This window comes from Paroedura picta, chromosome 1 (assembly GCF_049243985.1).
Source record: "Paroedura picta isolate Pp20150507F chromosome 1, Ppicta_v3.0, whole genome shotgun sequence".
NCBI classification, from domain to species: domain Eukaryota; kingdom Metazoa; phylum Chordata; class Lepidosauria; order Squamata; family Gekkonidae; genus Paroedura; species Paroedura picta.
Genome location: NC_135369.1, coordinates 191,354,161 through 191,366,692, shown reverse-complemented (window position 1 = coordinate 191,366,692; position 12,532 = coordinate 191,354,161). Strand labels below are relative to the sequence as shown.

The 12,532-nt window shown below is 47.8% G+C and overlaps 1 protein-coding gene across 2 annotated transcripts in view; it reads right to left on the bottom strand.

Annotated features, from left to right (window-relative positions):
• Positions 1–12,532, bottom strand: part of PKHD1 (PKHD1 ciliary IPT domain containing fibrocystin/polyductin) — a 454,238-nt gene that overhangs the window by 389,258 nt on the left and 52,448 nt on the right. For both annotated transcript variants that reach the window (XM_077315063.1, XM_077315054.1), the window contains exons 15-16: positions 12,014–12,128; positions 960–1,235 (exon numbers count right to left, since the gene is read on the bottom strand). In XM_077315063.1, coding sequence (XP_077171178.1) covers positions 960–1,235; positions 12,014–12,128 — 391 coding nt within the window. The remainder of the gene's footprint in view (positions 1–959; positions 1,236–12,013; positions 12,129–12,532) is intronic.

The following is a 12,532-nucleotide window of genomic DNA, read 5'->3' as shown; positions in this document are numbered from 1 at the left end:
GAGGCAAAGAAACTGACTGGCTTGTGCAGTGCAAAACCTGTATCTTTACTTCTGAGTATGCACCTCTCACAGTATCAAACTTTATTACAGTCGTTCAGACCAAGTTATACAAAGTTAATACATAAAAGACCAAAAGAATATGGTCATTTGTTATAATACAATTTAAAACATCATAAATCTTTGTTGATCTTAAAGGTGCTACTGGACTCTGATTCTATTGATCCAAACTGATAGATAACAGAGCCCCACTGAGAACTTCAGTGGAAGGCAGAGGAGGCTAGGAACTAGGAACAGGATTTATAGTGTTACGACCCTTGGCCTGGAGGGCACCAGTAGATACATACCAAGAGAGGGGGCATGAATCAGGGTTCATGACAGCCAGTAGATGTATTTCCACATAAAAAATATAAGTAACAGTAATTTTACTATATTATCATCAGAAGCTTTATGAGTAAATATATAAGGTTTATATAACCAGTACATGTTTTGGCCTTATTTATTTTTCCACTGTTTGCACTCTAAGAAGTGTATACTCAGAAGTAAAGATACAAGTTTTGCACAATATCAGCCTGTGTGGCAGTTTCTTTGCTTCTTGCCTGCAGGCTCCACTGATAGGTCATTCTCGTTTTGCCTGTACCAATTGGAGGCTGGCAGCCCGAATTTGGAGGGAAGGGACATGTGGCAGCTTATGGACCTAATTGAATGTGGCAGAAGCTTTGTGGGCTAGAAGCCAATTTGCCAAAAGCACGGAGATGAAAGTGAGGTAGGACCTATATGCAACCTGAACCCGAAGTCCAACCGCGGAACAAGCAGATAGCTTCTGTGGGAAAGTATGAGAGGTTTGGTGGTGTCTCCTACTTGTCTCACTGACAATTACCCTGAAGAAATCTGTTCTCACACAGGCAGAGGGGGAAACACCTCCAGAAATGTGTGACTCAGAGCATCACCGCAACACTGACCTGTATCTCTGGAAGCCTGGATGAATGGGCAACTATTTCGTGCCTCTCTCTACGGTAAGTATTCACCACATCAGGATTCAGCCAAGTATTGTGCACTTGGACCCCAATTCTCATTCCTCTGCTTGGGGATTTCCCATGATGCACTGCTTCCAAATAGTACATGGAACCACCCGTTAATTCAAATTTCTCAGATTTCAGGTTCCAAGGCCGGCTCCCGTTTTCTTCCCAGTTTGTCGGGCCTCCAAGAATTCCATCAGGAATAGAGGCGACCTCAACCTGTTTTAAAAGAAGCGGCAGTTGTGAGATGATGAGCAAAGGGCAGAAGGTGTTTGGCTTTAACCTAGAGATGGGCTTGGGTCCCCAGTAATGTCTCAGCAGGCATGTGGACGTCCAGCCACAGAGTATGAATTTTTCACCTTCTCCCTGCCAGGAGGCCAGAAGATTTTATCCCATTGGAAAAAGCCTTTTCACCCATGGAAATATTAATGTAGACACAACCCATAATATCTAGCTCGTGAGCACCTCGGAATGGCTCATAAGTAGATGTATGAATTTATTTTATTATTCCATTTATTAGCTGACTAGAAATCAAGCCCACTGTAAGCCAAATACAGCGGGTGCTAGTATGGTCTGATGGTAGAGTGTATTGCTTAGAAGTCCTGGGTTTGGAGGGAGGGAGGGAGGGAGGGAGGGAGGGAGGGAGAGACGGACGGACGGACGGACGGACGGACGGAAGGAAGGAAGGAAGGAAGGAAGGAAGGAAGGAAGGAAGGAAGGAAGGAAGGAAGAAAGAAAGAAAGAAAGAAAGAAAGAAAGAAAGAAAGAAAGAAAGAAAGAAAGAAAGAAAGAAAGAAAGAAAGAAAGAAAGAAAGAAAGAAAGAGGGAGAGGCAGAGAAAGTGGCAGAGAGAGGCAGAGAGAGAGAGACAGAAAGGAGAGGAAGGAAGGAAGGAAGGAAGGAAGGAAGGAAGGAAGGAAGGAAGGAAGGAAGGAAGGAAGGAAGGAAGGTGCAATGAAAAGGCAGGGGAGAAGGAAGGGGGAAGGTGAAGGGTACGCAAGGCGGATGAGGGGGGCGCGTTGTAGGGGGGTGGCAGGGGAAGAGTCTGGCGTAGAGATGGGCGGGTGGGAGTTTTGGGGGGGGGGGAAGTGGTGCCAGAGCACAGGAAGGAGGGTGTGGGGGTGGTGAAGGGTCTGCTGGCTGGTTGAGGGCGGGGCATCTTCCCCCCCACCCGCCTCCCGTCCGACTCAGGGGCTTCAGGGTGGGCAAAGGGACAGGGCTGTCCCTTTGCCCGCCCCGAAGCCTTCCCCCTCCGGGTGCCCCCCGCCCAACTCCGGGGCTTCGGGGCAGGCAAAGGGACAGCCCCAAAGCCTCCTCCCCTTCAACCCTACACCTCCGGAGTGTAGACAGAGAAGGTTGGAGGAGCCCAAAAGATCTTCCTTGGCCCAGCCTTAACTGAATGCCTGGTGAAAGAGCTCCATCTTACAGGCCCGCAGAACTGAGACAGCTCTGACAGGACCCTTAGCTGTTCTGGGAGCTTATTCCACCAGGTAGGGGCCACAACCAAAAAGGCTCAGGCCCTGGTCGAAGCCGGGCACACATCACATGGGCCAGAGACCACCAACCACTTTGAACCCACAGAGTGAAGGGCACAGGGAGTTAGTCTCTCAGGTACACTGGGCCCAGACTGCGAATGGCATTAAAGGTCAAAAACAATATCTTGAACTGGACCTGGTAAACAACTGGCAACCACTGCAGTTGTTGTGTTTCCTGTCCATACAATACGATTGTGAGGTCTTCCACTCTAGCAGAATACCTACCACCAGCAGACTCCTGATCCCTACTGCCATTCAGTAGGGCAGCAAGACAAAAAATGAGAAAATTGCTTTTAGTTCTATTGCGTGGTGTCATCTCCAGAGAGAACCCAGAAATGACACCGTGGCACTCAAGGATTCAGCAGAAACTCCATGATTTTACCACAGAATTTCCATGAATACTACAGTGGCGTCATGTTGCTCCCAGGTCAACTCCCATTGACTGGCAACTCTACCCTGTAAAATCTATGAATGAATTTAGGAGTTAATCCCCCTTAAGCATCTGAAACATGAGGTCAAAGTAATGGTCCATCCACCACGGCATTTTACCAGTCAACAGTCAATACTACAAGTGTTAGATCAGAGACAACTAGATGAGGAATGTGAGCTAATTAATGCCTCCTCACTTCAGATCCCCTGAAGTCTTTCCCTCCATCTTGTGTGTAACATATCAGCAAAATGTAGGGCAAACTGGTTCCAAATTTCCACGTTGTTATGGAAATTAAGGGCCCTAAATGCCAGCGCTATCTGTCTTTTATTCTTGAAAAGTAGCTTCAAAGAAAAAATAGAGTTTTGGATTCCAGCCAGCATATATTGTCACCATACCTCTGAATTTGGTACAAGAGTAAGAAAGAGGGGGGCTGGATCAGAGATTGGACAGTGGGAGTGAAGAGCCTAGGCACTGTGGGTGGGGGGCCGCCTCCCTGGGGAGGCAAGGAAGAGGGCCTGGGAGAGAGGGGGGGCCACAATACAAGGCTTTGCCGCCGGCTTCCCGCCTGCATGTGGCCCACATCTACCTCCAAGCCTTGCACTTGGATGGCTGCGCGCGCAAGCAAGAAGAGGTACAGCCAGGCCTCACCTGCACCACCTTTAAACCTCCCACTCGGGTGGCTGCGGGCAGGCGGGGGAAATGCCCAGGCCTCATCCAAGCCACCTTCAGAACTCCCACTCAGGTGGCTGCACCGGCAGGTAGGAGGGGCACCACTGGGCGGACAGGGGAAACAGCCCAGCATTGCCTATGTTGCATTCAAGCCTATGTTGCCTTTCCTTCCTTCCCCCTTCCTCCCTCCTTTTCCCCTTTCCTTCTTAATGCCGCGATCCCCTTTGGGTTGCCGAGGCCATGGCAGCCTCAGCAACCCTAAAGGGTTGCGGCATTAGGGAGGTTGAGAACCATTGATTTAGATTTAGAAAAAAGGATGCCCTTTTACCTCAGAGCTACCCCTAGCCGCTGACTATTCTGTTAATCTCCCATATGCTACTAAGTCATCCTTTGGGTCCAACAACAAATTCTAAGACAGGAGCCTTCAAATTCTAAGACAGGAGCGACTGCTCTCTAAGAGAATTCGCCATGTCAATGTGGTGTGGTGGTTAGAACAGGGATTTCCAACAGTGTCTTCCTGGATCCCTGGAGGTTCATGTGAACTCCCCAGGGCTTCCCAAGCCTTTCTTCTATATGCTGCCTAATGAACTCAGCTGCACCTCTGACCCAGTTCTTCTGACCCAGGCTTCTCAAAAGCTGAAAAATATTTCAGGGGCTACTCCATGGTCAAAAGGTTGAAAAAGGCTGGGTTAGAGTGTTGGACTAAGATCTAGGAGACCATGGTTAGAATCCCCACTCTGCCAGCGATGGCTGCTGAGTGACCTTGGGCCAGTAACCCTCCCTTTGGAACAGGGCAAAATGAAGTTCCAAGCCCCTTGGCATCTCCACAGAAAATCAGGGTGCACCTCTCTAAATAAATAAGGTTGCCAGCTCTAGATTGGTAAACATGTGGAGATTTGGGGGTATGTAGCCTAAGAAGGAGGGGACTGAAGGAATTTTAATGGGGTTTAATGTCACAGAGTCCATCTTCCAAAGTGATCATTTTCTCCAGGTGAACTGATCTCCGTCACCTGGTAATCCATTGGAATACTAGGAGCTCTCCAGTCACCACCTGGAAACTGGCAACCCTAACTTCCAATGCCTGGTGGTGGGGCTTGGGAAATGACAGCAGGAATATGATGCCACAAAACCCACCTTATGAAGCTGCTGTTTCCTCTGGGGGCATTAATCTCTAATTAGGAAGATTAAGAGCAATTCCAGGCGAACTATAGACCTCACCAGGCAGTGGGTTACCTGGTAGCTCTAGGATGGGAAGCTCCTGCAGGATGAAGGCTAGATAGAGCAAGGTTTGAAGTGAGGCAGGACCTCAGCATGGTATAATGCAAGGGTGTCCAAACAGTGGCTCTCCAGATGGGAGAGGGGCTCGTGGGAACTGTAGTCCATGGACATCTGGAGAACCACTGACATCTGGACATCCCTGATATAATGCCCTAGGGCCAATTGTCCAAAAGTGCCATTTTCTCTAGAGGAACTGCTGTTTGGAGATCAGCTGTAATTCCAAGAGAGCTCCAAACCCCACCTGGAGTTGGCAACCTGCTTGGCAAAGATTTGCATTATAGCACTTTTCCCCTCTTTTTTAAAAAGTATGCACAGCCACTTGAGTACTTGACATATACTGGAGGGAGGTTTGTCAATCAAAAACTGGGGTATAGGGCTTCCGAGTTTCTCTTGGATACCCATACATTCTCCCACAATGTAGACATCCAACGCTCTCGTACAGTCAGTTCTTTCTCAGTACCTTCCCCATTGCAAAGATATGAAGAACTAAGGGAAAAATTGGGGGTGGGGGGTGGGATTTGGTTTGTGTTTTTTTGGTTAGGTGTTTTTTTAACGTCTTTTAAATTGTAATTTTGGTTATGTTTTTCATTGGTGAGCCACCTCGGTAGCCCTTATAAGGGCAGAAAGGTGGGGGGGGGGGGGTATAACATTTTGAAAAATAAATAAATTAATAAACTGTCAGGATATTGAACAAGCAAGCCACACATGCGTGGTCTGGGTATCTAAGGAACCACCTCTCCCAGTATGTCCCCTGAAGAGCTTTAAGATCTTCCAATACCGAACTATAGGAGCTCTCCAGCCCAAGGGAAGTGCATCTGGCCTCAGCTAGGGACAGGGCCTTTCAGTCATGGCCCCAGTCTGGTGGAACAAGCTCCCCATTGCTACCTGGGCCCCGGAACGACTTCCCAAGTTCTGCAGGGCCTCCAAAACGGCGCTATCCCACCAGGCCTCTGGTTGAGGCCGGAACAAGCTAAAATAGCCCATAAAATCTACAGCTAAAATAGCCCATAAAATCTCCATTCATCTCCATTCACTAAACTAAACTGCATAATAATATTGTATATTGATTGTAAAGTGGACCAGAAGGTAGACTGACTAATTAATGTGTAGGAACAGCAGAGCACTACAAGGTTTTATTGTTTTAACTGTAGTTTTATGTCTGAAATGTCTGTTATGAACCACCCCGGGTCTGCTTGCAGGGAGGGGCAATCCATAAAACCAACAGATGAACTAAATAAATCTCTTTTTTTTTTAGGAACTGAAATGACTTGAAAACTTAGGTTTGGATCCAGTAGCATCATAGAGACAAACAAGATCTGGGTCGGGGTATGAACTAAGCTTTTGAGATTCAAAGATGGCCACTGGTCATCAGAGTCATTAAAGAACTCGTCATTATTGTGATAATTTTTATTTGATGTCACAAGCTTGGGATGGGGGAAGCCCTGAGAGATGGAGCCATCTGAAAGGACCTGGCTGGCCACCCTCCCCTGAGGCAGGAGCTTCACAGTCGGACATTATGAGGTATCTCTCTGGCCTATTGTTCTGCCCAGCCAATCACAACACGCCAAGTCAAGTATTTATTTGCATGCCTCACATTATATAGCAGCACGTTGGAGTGAGGTCACTATCATTTGCAGAGGGGCTGAAGCAGAGGGGGAGGAAAACAAAACCAACCAAGACATGGCCACTGCCCGTAGGGGCAGAAAGGCCACCCACTGGAGGAGGAGGAAGCCACGGCGGCAGACATGGTCCCCGAAACTCCAGACAAGGCGCAAGCAGCTACGTTCCAGGCAAAGAAGGAAGACAAGAACCCAGCGGGCCATAAGATTTGCAAAGAGTCGCTATCGAGTGAGGAGAAATACAACCACTAGGTATTTCGACAGGCGATTGCGGGATGGTGTGTATTTGCGCCACAAGACCAGGTATCCTACACGCACCTACAGTAGAAGAACCTATCGTAGGAAGCCTGGGAGAGTAGGCAGACCGAGGAAAGTGCAGCGACGTGGTAGCATTCGCCCCAGGTATTTGCATGGCACTCTAAAGAAAACAGGTAGGAAGAAACAGGCCAACCACCTAGGGACCGCTGTCCCTCAAAAAAGCCGACGGAAAGCACGTAAAAACGAAGACGAGGTTTTCTACAGCATGGCTAGCACTTCCACGCTGGATGGAACACCTGAGGAGAAGCAGTCCAAGAAACACTCTGTCCACTTTGCCAATCCCGCCAACTCCAGGACCAAGGAGTTGGAGCAGCACTTGCAAGAAGACTCCGCTGATAACCAGCCAAGCCAGCAGCCAGTGGTACCCAAGAAGCGCGGCAGGCATTCAGCTGCCTCAGTCCAGAAAAGACAATAAAGCTCTCACTGCATCCCTCCCCCTTCTTTGAAGAGCAGCCTGCAGGCCTCAGGAAAAAATGTGGAGGAAGGGAGAGGAAAAATAACCCACCAGCCTGCTTATAAGACCCAAGAGAGTTTGTATTTCAGTTTTGAAAGACCAGCTAACACCCACACCCAACACAAACCATATTGCCATACCACTGGAACCAGTAACTGCAGTGGGGGGAGGAAGATATCTGATCCGTTGTCCACTTAAAGGGCAAGATGTCACCTGAAAACTAAAGGACTCATCTCCTCTGCGTCTACCCAGTGACAGAAATGTCTTTTTAACTCGGTATGAGAAAAGGATGAACTGACCATGAAATACGAGTAGAGATGTGTCATCTTTTGGTAAAGAAAGGACTACTTTATCTTAGGTGTCCCCCCCCCCCAAGGAATTCATCTTAAAATGCTAATAAAGCTGGATCTTAAACAAAAAACAAAAAACAAAAAAGCATGTGTACTGTACTGTGGTTTTCTCCATGGGAGTGAGGTGTTTGAGGAATGGTTACTGGGACCGTTTCCACATTAGGAGATATATCTTCTTTTAGCCTCACTTTGGATTTCCTTTGGATACTGCGAGTGGACTCTAGCGTTTCTGCATTTGGACCTTCCTACCCTTATTCCCAAGGCTAAAATTTGTATCATGCTTCTGACAGAAGCAGCCTCCCTGTTTTGCTCCCTTTCTCTTTTCAAATAATGTGTCTTTGCAAAATGGTGCCTGCCCGTTAATCCCACCAATCTGTGCCCTTAATCTCCTCCCCTTTCTCCCAACATGGCCTGAGTACATTTTTTACTTTTTTTTTTGCTTAAAAAAAAAAACTTAGAAAGAGCATAATGGAAGAGTGCCTCACACAGAGTCACCTTCATGCACAGAAGACCATGACTGGACTCTAAGCAGGTTGGTACAGAAACCAGCCTGGCAGAGACTGACCATGGAGTCAGTAGGGCCCCTTAAGAAACCTAGGAAGCCAGGCCAGGTCTCCATCTTGTTTGGGCTTCACTAGATTTCTTCCCTTGCCTAGAAAAGCCAGGCCAGATTTCCATCTGGTTTGAGCTGGACTAGACCATTTCCTCCTTGCCCAACTGACTGAGCTAAATGTGCACGTTATCTAAATCACCCCCCCCCCCGCCAAAGACCATTAGACTATCTACAGGAAAGGAATATCCCTTCCAGGTACTAACTGCAACTTCTTTTGTCTCTCTTGCCCAGTGTAATTTCTGCCTAGCAGCATCTCTTATCCCCAAATGTCTTCCCCCTGTCCTTCCTGATAAAACAAAGACAGGGCCATTAGCGACATATTACGCCTAGCCAAGGTATTGTTCTACTCGAGATTACTCCACACCTCCCACTCTAGTGACCTCACAGTTCAAGCCACCTATCAGGTACTCATAATATCAGAGACCAATCAACAATCACGGACCTCCTAGTGGGCAGTCTCTGGAGCTGGCCCGGGAATTTCAAACACTATATCAAGCCTTGCGCACACCCTGTTCGTGCGTGCGCGCGCGTGTGTGTGTTGTCCCTCCACACCCGGCATCCTGTCCACCCCTGATGTCGTCAACCCTGTGTCTTGGCTGCTTGGATCCAAGGAAGGTGCAGTATCTTGTCCCCCCTGTAGAATTTAGTGAACTTGTCCCCCTGTAGAACTTTGTGTATGTATGTTTTTGCTTCTGTGTGTGTTTTGAGTGTATCCCAATATTTTCCCCAAATAAATCCCCTGAGTGTAAGCTTGTCTTCATTTAAGAAGGGTTTGTTCCAGGGAAAGGACCCCGTAAAAATTGGTAATAAAATATCCTGTGTTACCCCTGCCTCTTGCTATATTCATGATTCCCCAGCAATTTGGGTAACAACACCTTTAATTTTTAAAAAGACAGATTTTTTGGGAAGGGAGGGAGGGAGGGAGGGGGAGGGCAGACAGTGACAAGGAAAGGGGTGTCCCTAAATGGCAGGTATGTGGAAAAGCCCGACTGCATGCATTTCTGCATTAGTGGCTCCAAATAAGATCCCGTTAGACCCCACTTGGGGATTCCTTTGCTGGGAGGGAAATGCAGGGCCAGTTTGGGACTCTGGCTGCAGAAGTAAATTTCAGTGTGGAAATGGACAAAAAAGTCGACCCTTTAAAAACGCAAATCTGATTGATATCGCTCGTACAGAAACAATCTGAGCGAGGTGTCTTGTATGAGGGGGAACTGGTTCCCCAAGTATCAGTTATCAGCAGTATCCCAGTGAGGTTAGTGATTCATTCATGAACACAAAAGGGCACACTCTGCCTGAAGAGCACACTCACATGAATACACACTAGGGATGTGCGCCTTGGCTCGACTTGGCCGCCTTGGCGATCCCCGAAGCCCGAGGTGGCACATAGGAGGCCAGCACCACGGCGTGGAGAGGACGGGTGGTGGCATGCCCCCTCCTCTCCATGCCAGGGCACTGGCCTCCTACACACTGCCTTGGGCTTCGGTGATCGCAAAGGCGGCTGAGCTGAGCTGAGGCACACATCCCTAATAAAAAGCTGTTGTCTAGTGAATCAGACCATCCATCTGTCAAAGTCAGTATCATCTACTAAGTCTGGCAGTTCTACAGAGTCTCAGGCAGAGGCCTTTCCCTTTATCTCCTGCCTGATACTTTTAACTGGAAATGCCAGGGATTGAACCCGGGACCTACTTCGTGCCAACTAGATGCTCTACCAATGAGCTACCATCCTTCCTCATGAGCCATGGTCCTTCACACCTCACATCTTATGAATAAGGTGTCAGTTAAGAACCCTCCTGGTTTAAATTTCACCCGAGCCAAGAATTCGCTATTCTGGCAAAATGGTTTGTCCCCGAGTATCAGCTTTTCATCTACAAGACATTCAATAATATTGATATGGTTGTGTGAGTCAGGCACAGATGAAGAGATGGTTCACGGTATTCTACTTTTTACTACCCAAAGGAGTCTCACAGCAGCTTATAGTTGCTGTCCTTCCTCTCCCATTGGCAGACACCCTGCGAGGCAGGTGGGACTGAGAGAGAGAACTGTCTGGCCCAAGGCCACTAAGCTGGCAACTTGTGGAGGAGTGGGACTCTAACCCTGTTCTCCAGATTAGAGGCCACTGCTCTTAACCAGGGCACCACACTAGTTCTCATGGGTATACTCAGTGGAATTCTACATCAGAAGGGTTCTGGAAACTCTTCCAGGGCCATCAAGAAACCCCAGGGTTTCATGAAACCCTGGTTGAGAAAGTCTGCCCTAAAACCATGAATCTGATTTCTGAAACTTGCAACTTCAAGAACAAATAGCCCCTATTTTAACCATCTTTCGAGTACACACAGTACAGGGGTGGGAAGACAAAGGTTTTATTGCGTTTTCCTTTTCATCCATGCTCAGTGTGCTTTTTAACTTCTCTGTATTCTATAACTGCCTCAGCTATTCACACCAAAAGAAGAAAGGAAGGGTAGCAATTAATCTCCTCAGCCTTCTGTTGCCCAAGTGGGAACTCTAGGCCTTGGGATTTTCAAAGTGAGAGAAGCTGGGAAGTGACCAAGGGAGGCCTCTGACAGCACTGCCTGGCAACCCTATTTACTCCCCAGGTCACCACAGGAGTAAGCTCCATTGAACACAGTGGGATTTCACTCTGAGTAAAGCACCAAGGATCAGACTATGAGAAGAACTCCAGGAGCTGGCTGAAAACCACAAGATGTCATAGTCCCATTGTATACGGCACTGGTCAGACCACACTTGGAGTACTGTGTGCAGTTCTGGAGGCCTCACTTCAAGAAGGACGTAGATAAAACTGAAAGGGTACAGAGGAGAGTGACGAGGATGATCTGGGCCAAGGGACCAAGCCCTATGAAGATAGGTTGAGGGACTTGGGAATGTTCAGCCTGGAGAAAAGGAGGTTGAGAGGGGACATGATAGCCCTCTTTAAGTATTTGAAAGGTTGTCACTTGGAGGAGGGCAGGATGCTGTTTCTGTTGGCTGCAGAGGAGAGGACACACAGTAATGGGTTTAAACTTCAAGTACAACGATATAGGCTAGATATCAGGAAAAAAATGTTCACAGTCAGAGTAGTTCAGCAGTGGAATAGGCTGCCTAAGGAGGTGGTGAGCTCCCCCTCACTGGCAGTCTTCAAGAAAAGGTTGGATACACACTTTTCTTGGATGCTTTAGGATGCTTAGGGCTAATCCTGCGTTGAGCAGGGGGTTGGACTAGATGGCCTGTATGGCCCCTCCCAACTCTATGATTCTATGATTCTATGACTCTATGATTCTATTGCAGCCTTTTTCAACTTCCTGTTGAGGAACCCCTGAAATAATTTTCAGACTTTGAGGAATTCCCAAAGTAGTGAAAGGCCCCTTCAGAGAAATGGGCATGGAAATCAGATGCGGGAGCCAGTCAATCAATCATTTACCGTTTCCATTGTGGAGAAAGAGACTAGGCCTGTAGAGCAACAGGGGAAGGGGGCTCCAGTGATGTCTAGTAATGTCAGGGGCCATCTGAACTTCTGAGAAAGGTTGCATAACCCCTTGGGAGCTCTTGCGGAACTCCTGGGTTCCCAAGGGCCCTGGTTGGGAATCACTACCCCATTGGCACTTCATAGTACCAAGAGAGGTCCCACTTTGACACTCAACAGAAGAGGCCTAAGGCCAGCAAAAACCACCACAAAGGACAATGATCAGGGTGACAAACCCAGACATTTCTACTTCTGCTTGGAGTCATTTATGTTACCTTCTTCCATGGATCTTCAGACAGGCTGAAATACAAAGAAGTGTTGGCATCTGCCTGTATCCAGAATGTGTAGTTATTTGTCTGAGGTGCCACAAAAAAGCCACGTAGTCGGACCCTGGGAAACAGAAGAAACACATTACGTGAAGCAGGCTTGCAAACAAATAACAGGAGTCCTCCTCGGAAGAGCAACCTGAATAAGTAGACATACCTTCCAGCATTCTTTGAAACTATTTTCTGGGATGCAAACCTGAACACAATTCTTGGCTGGATCCAGCACAAACTTTCCACTGGTGCTTGGGGTTCATTGCCCCTACTCAAGCACCAAGAATGCAGAGCATCACTGCCACAGAGGGAGCATTCCATCTAGACCACATAGCTAATTGCCACTCATGGATATCTGCTCCATATGTCTATCTAATCCCATCTCAAAACTATCTAAGCATAGAGTTTAAGAACATAAGAGAAGCCATTTTAGGTTAGGCCAATGGCACATCCAGTCCAACATTCTGTGTCACACAG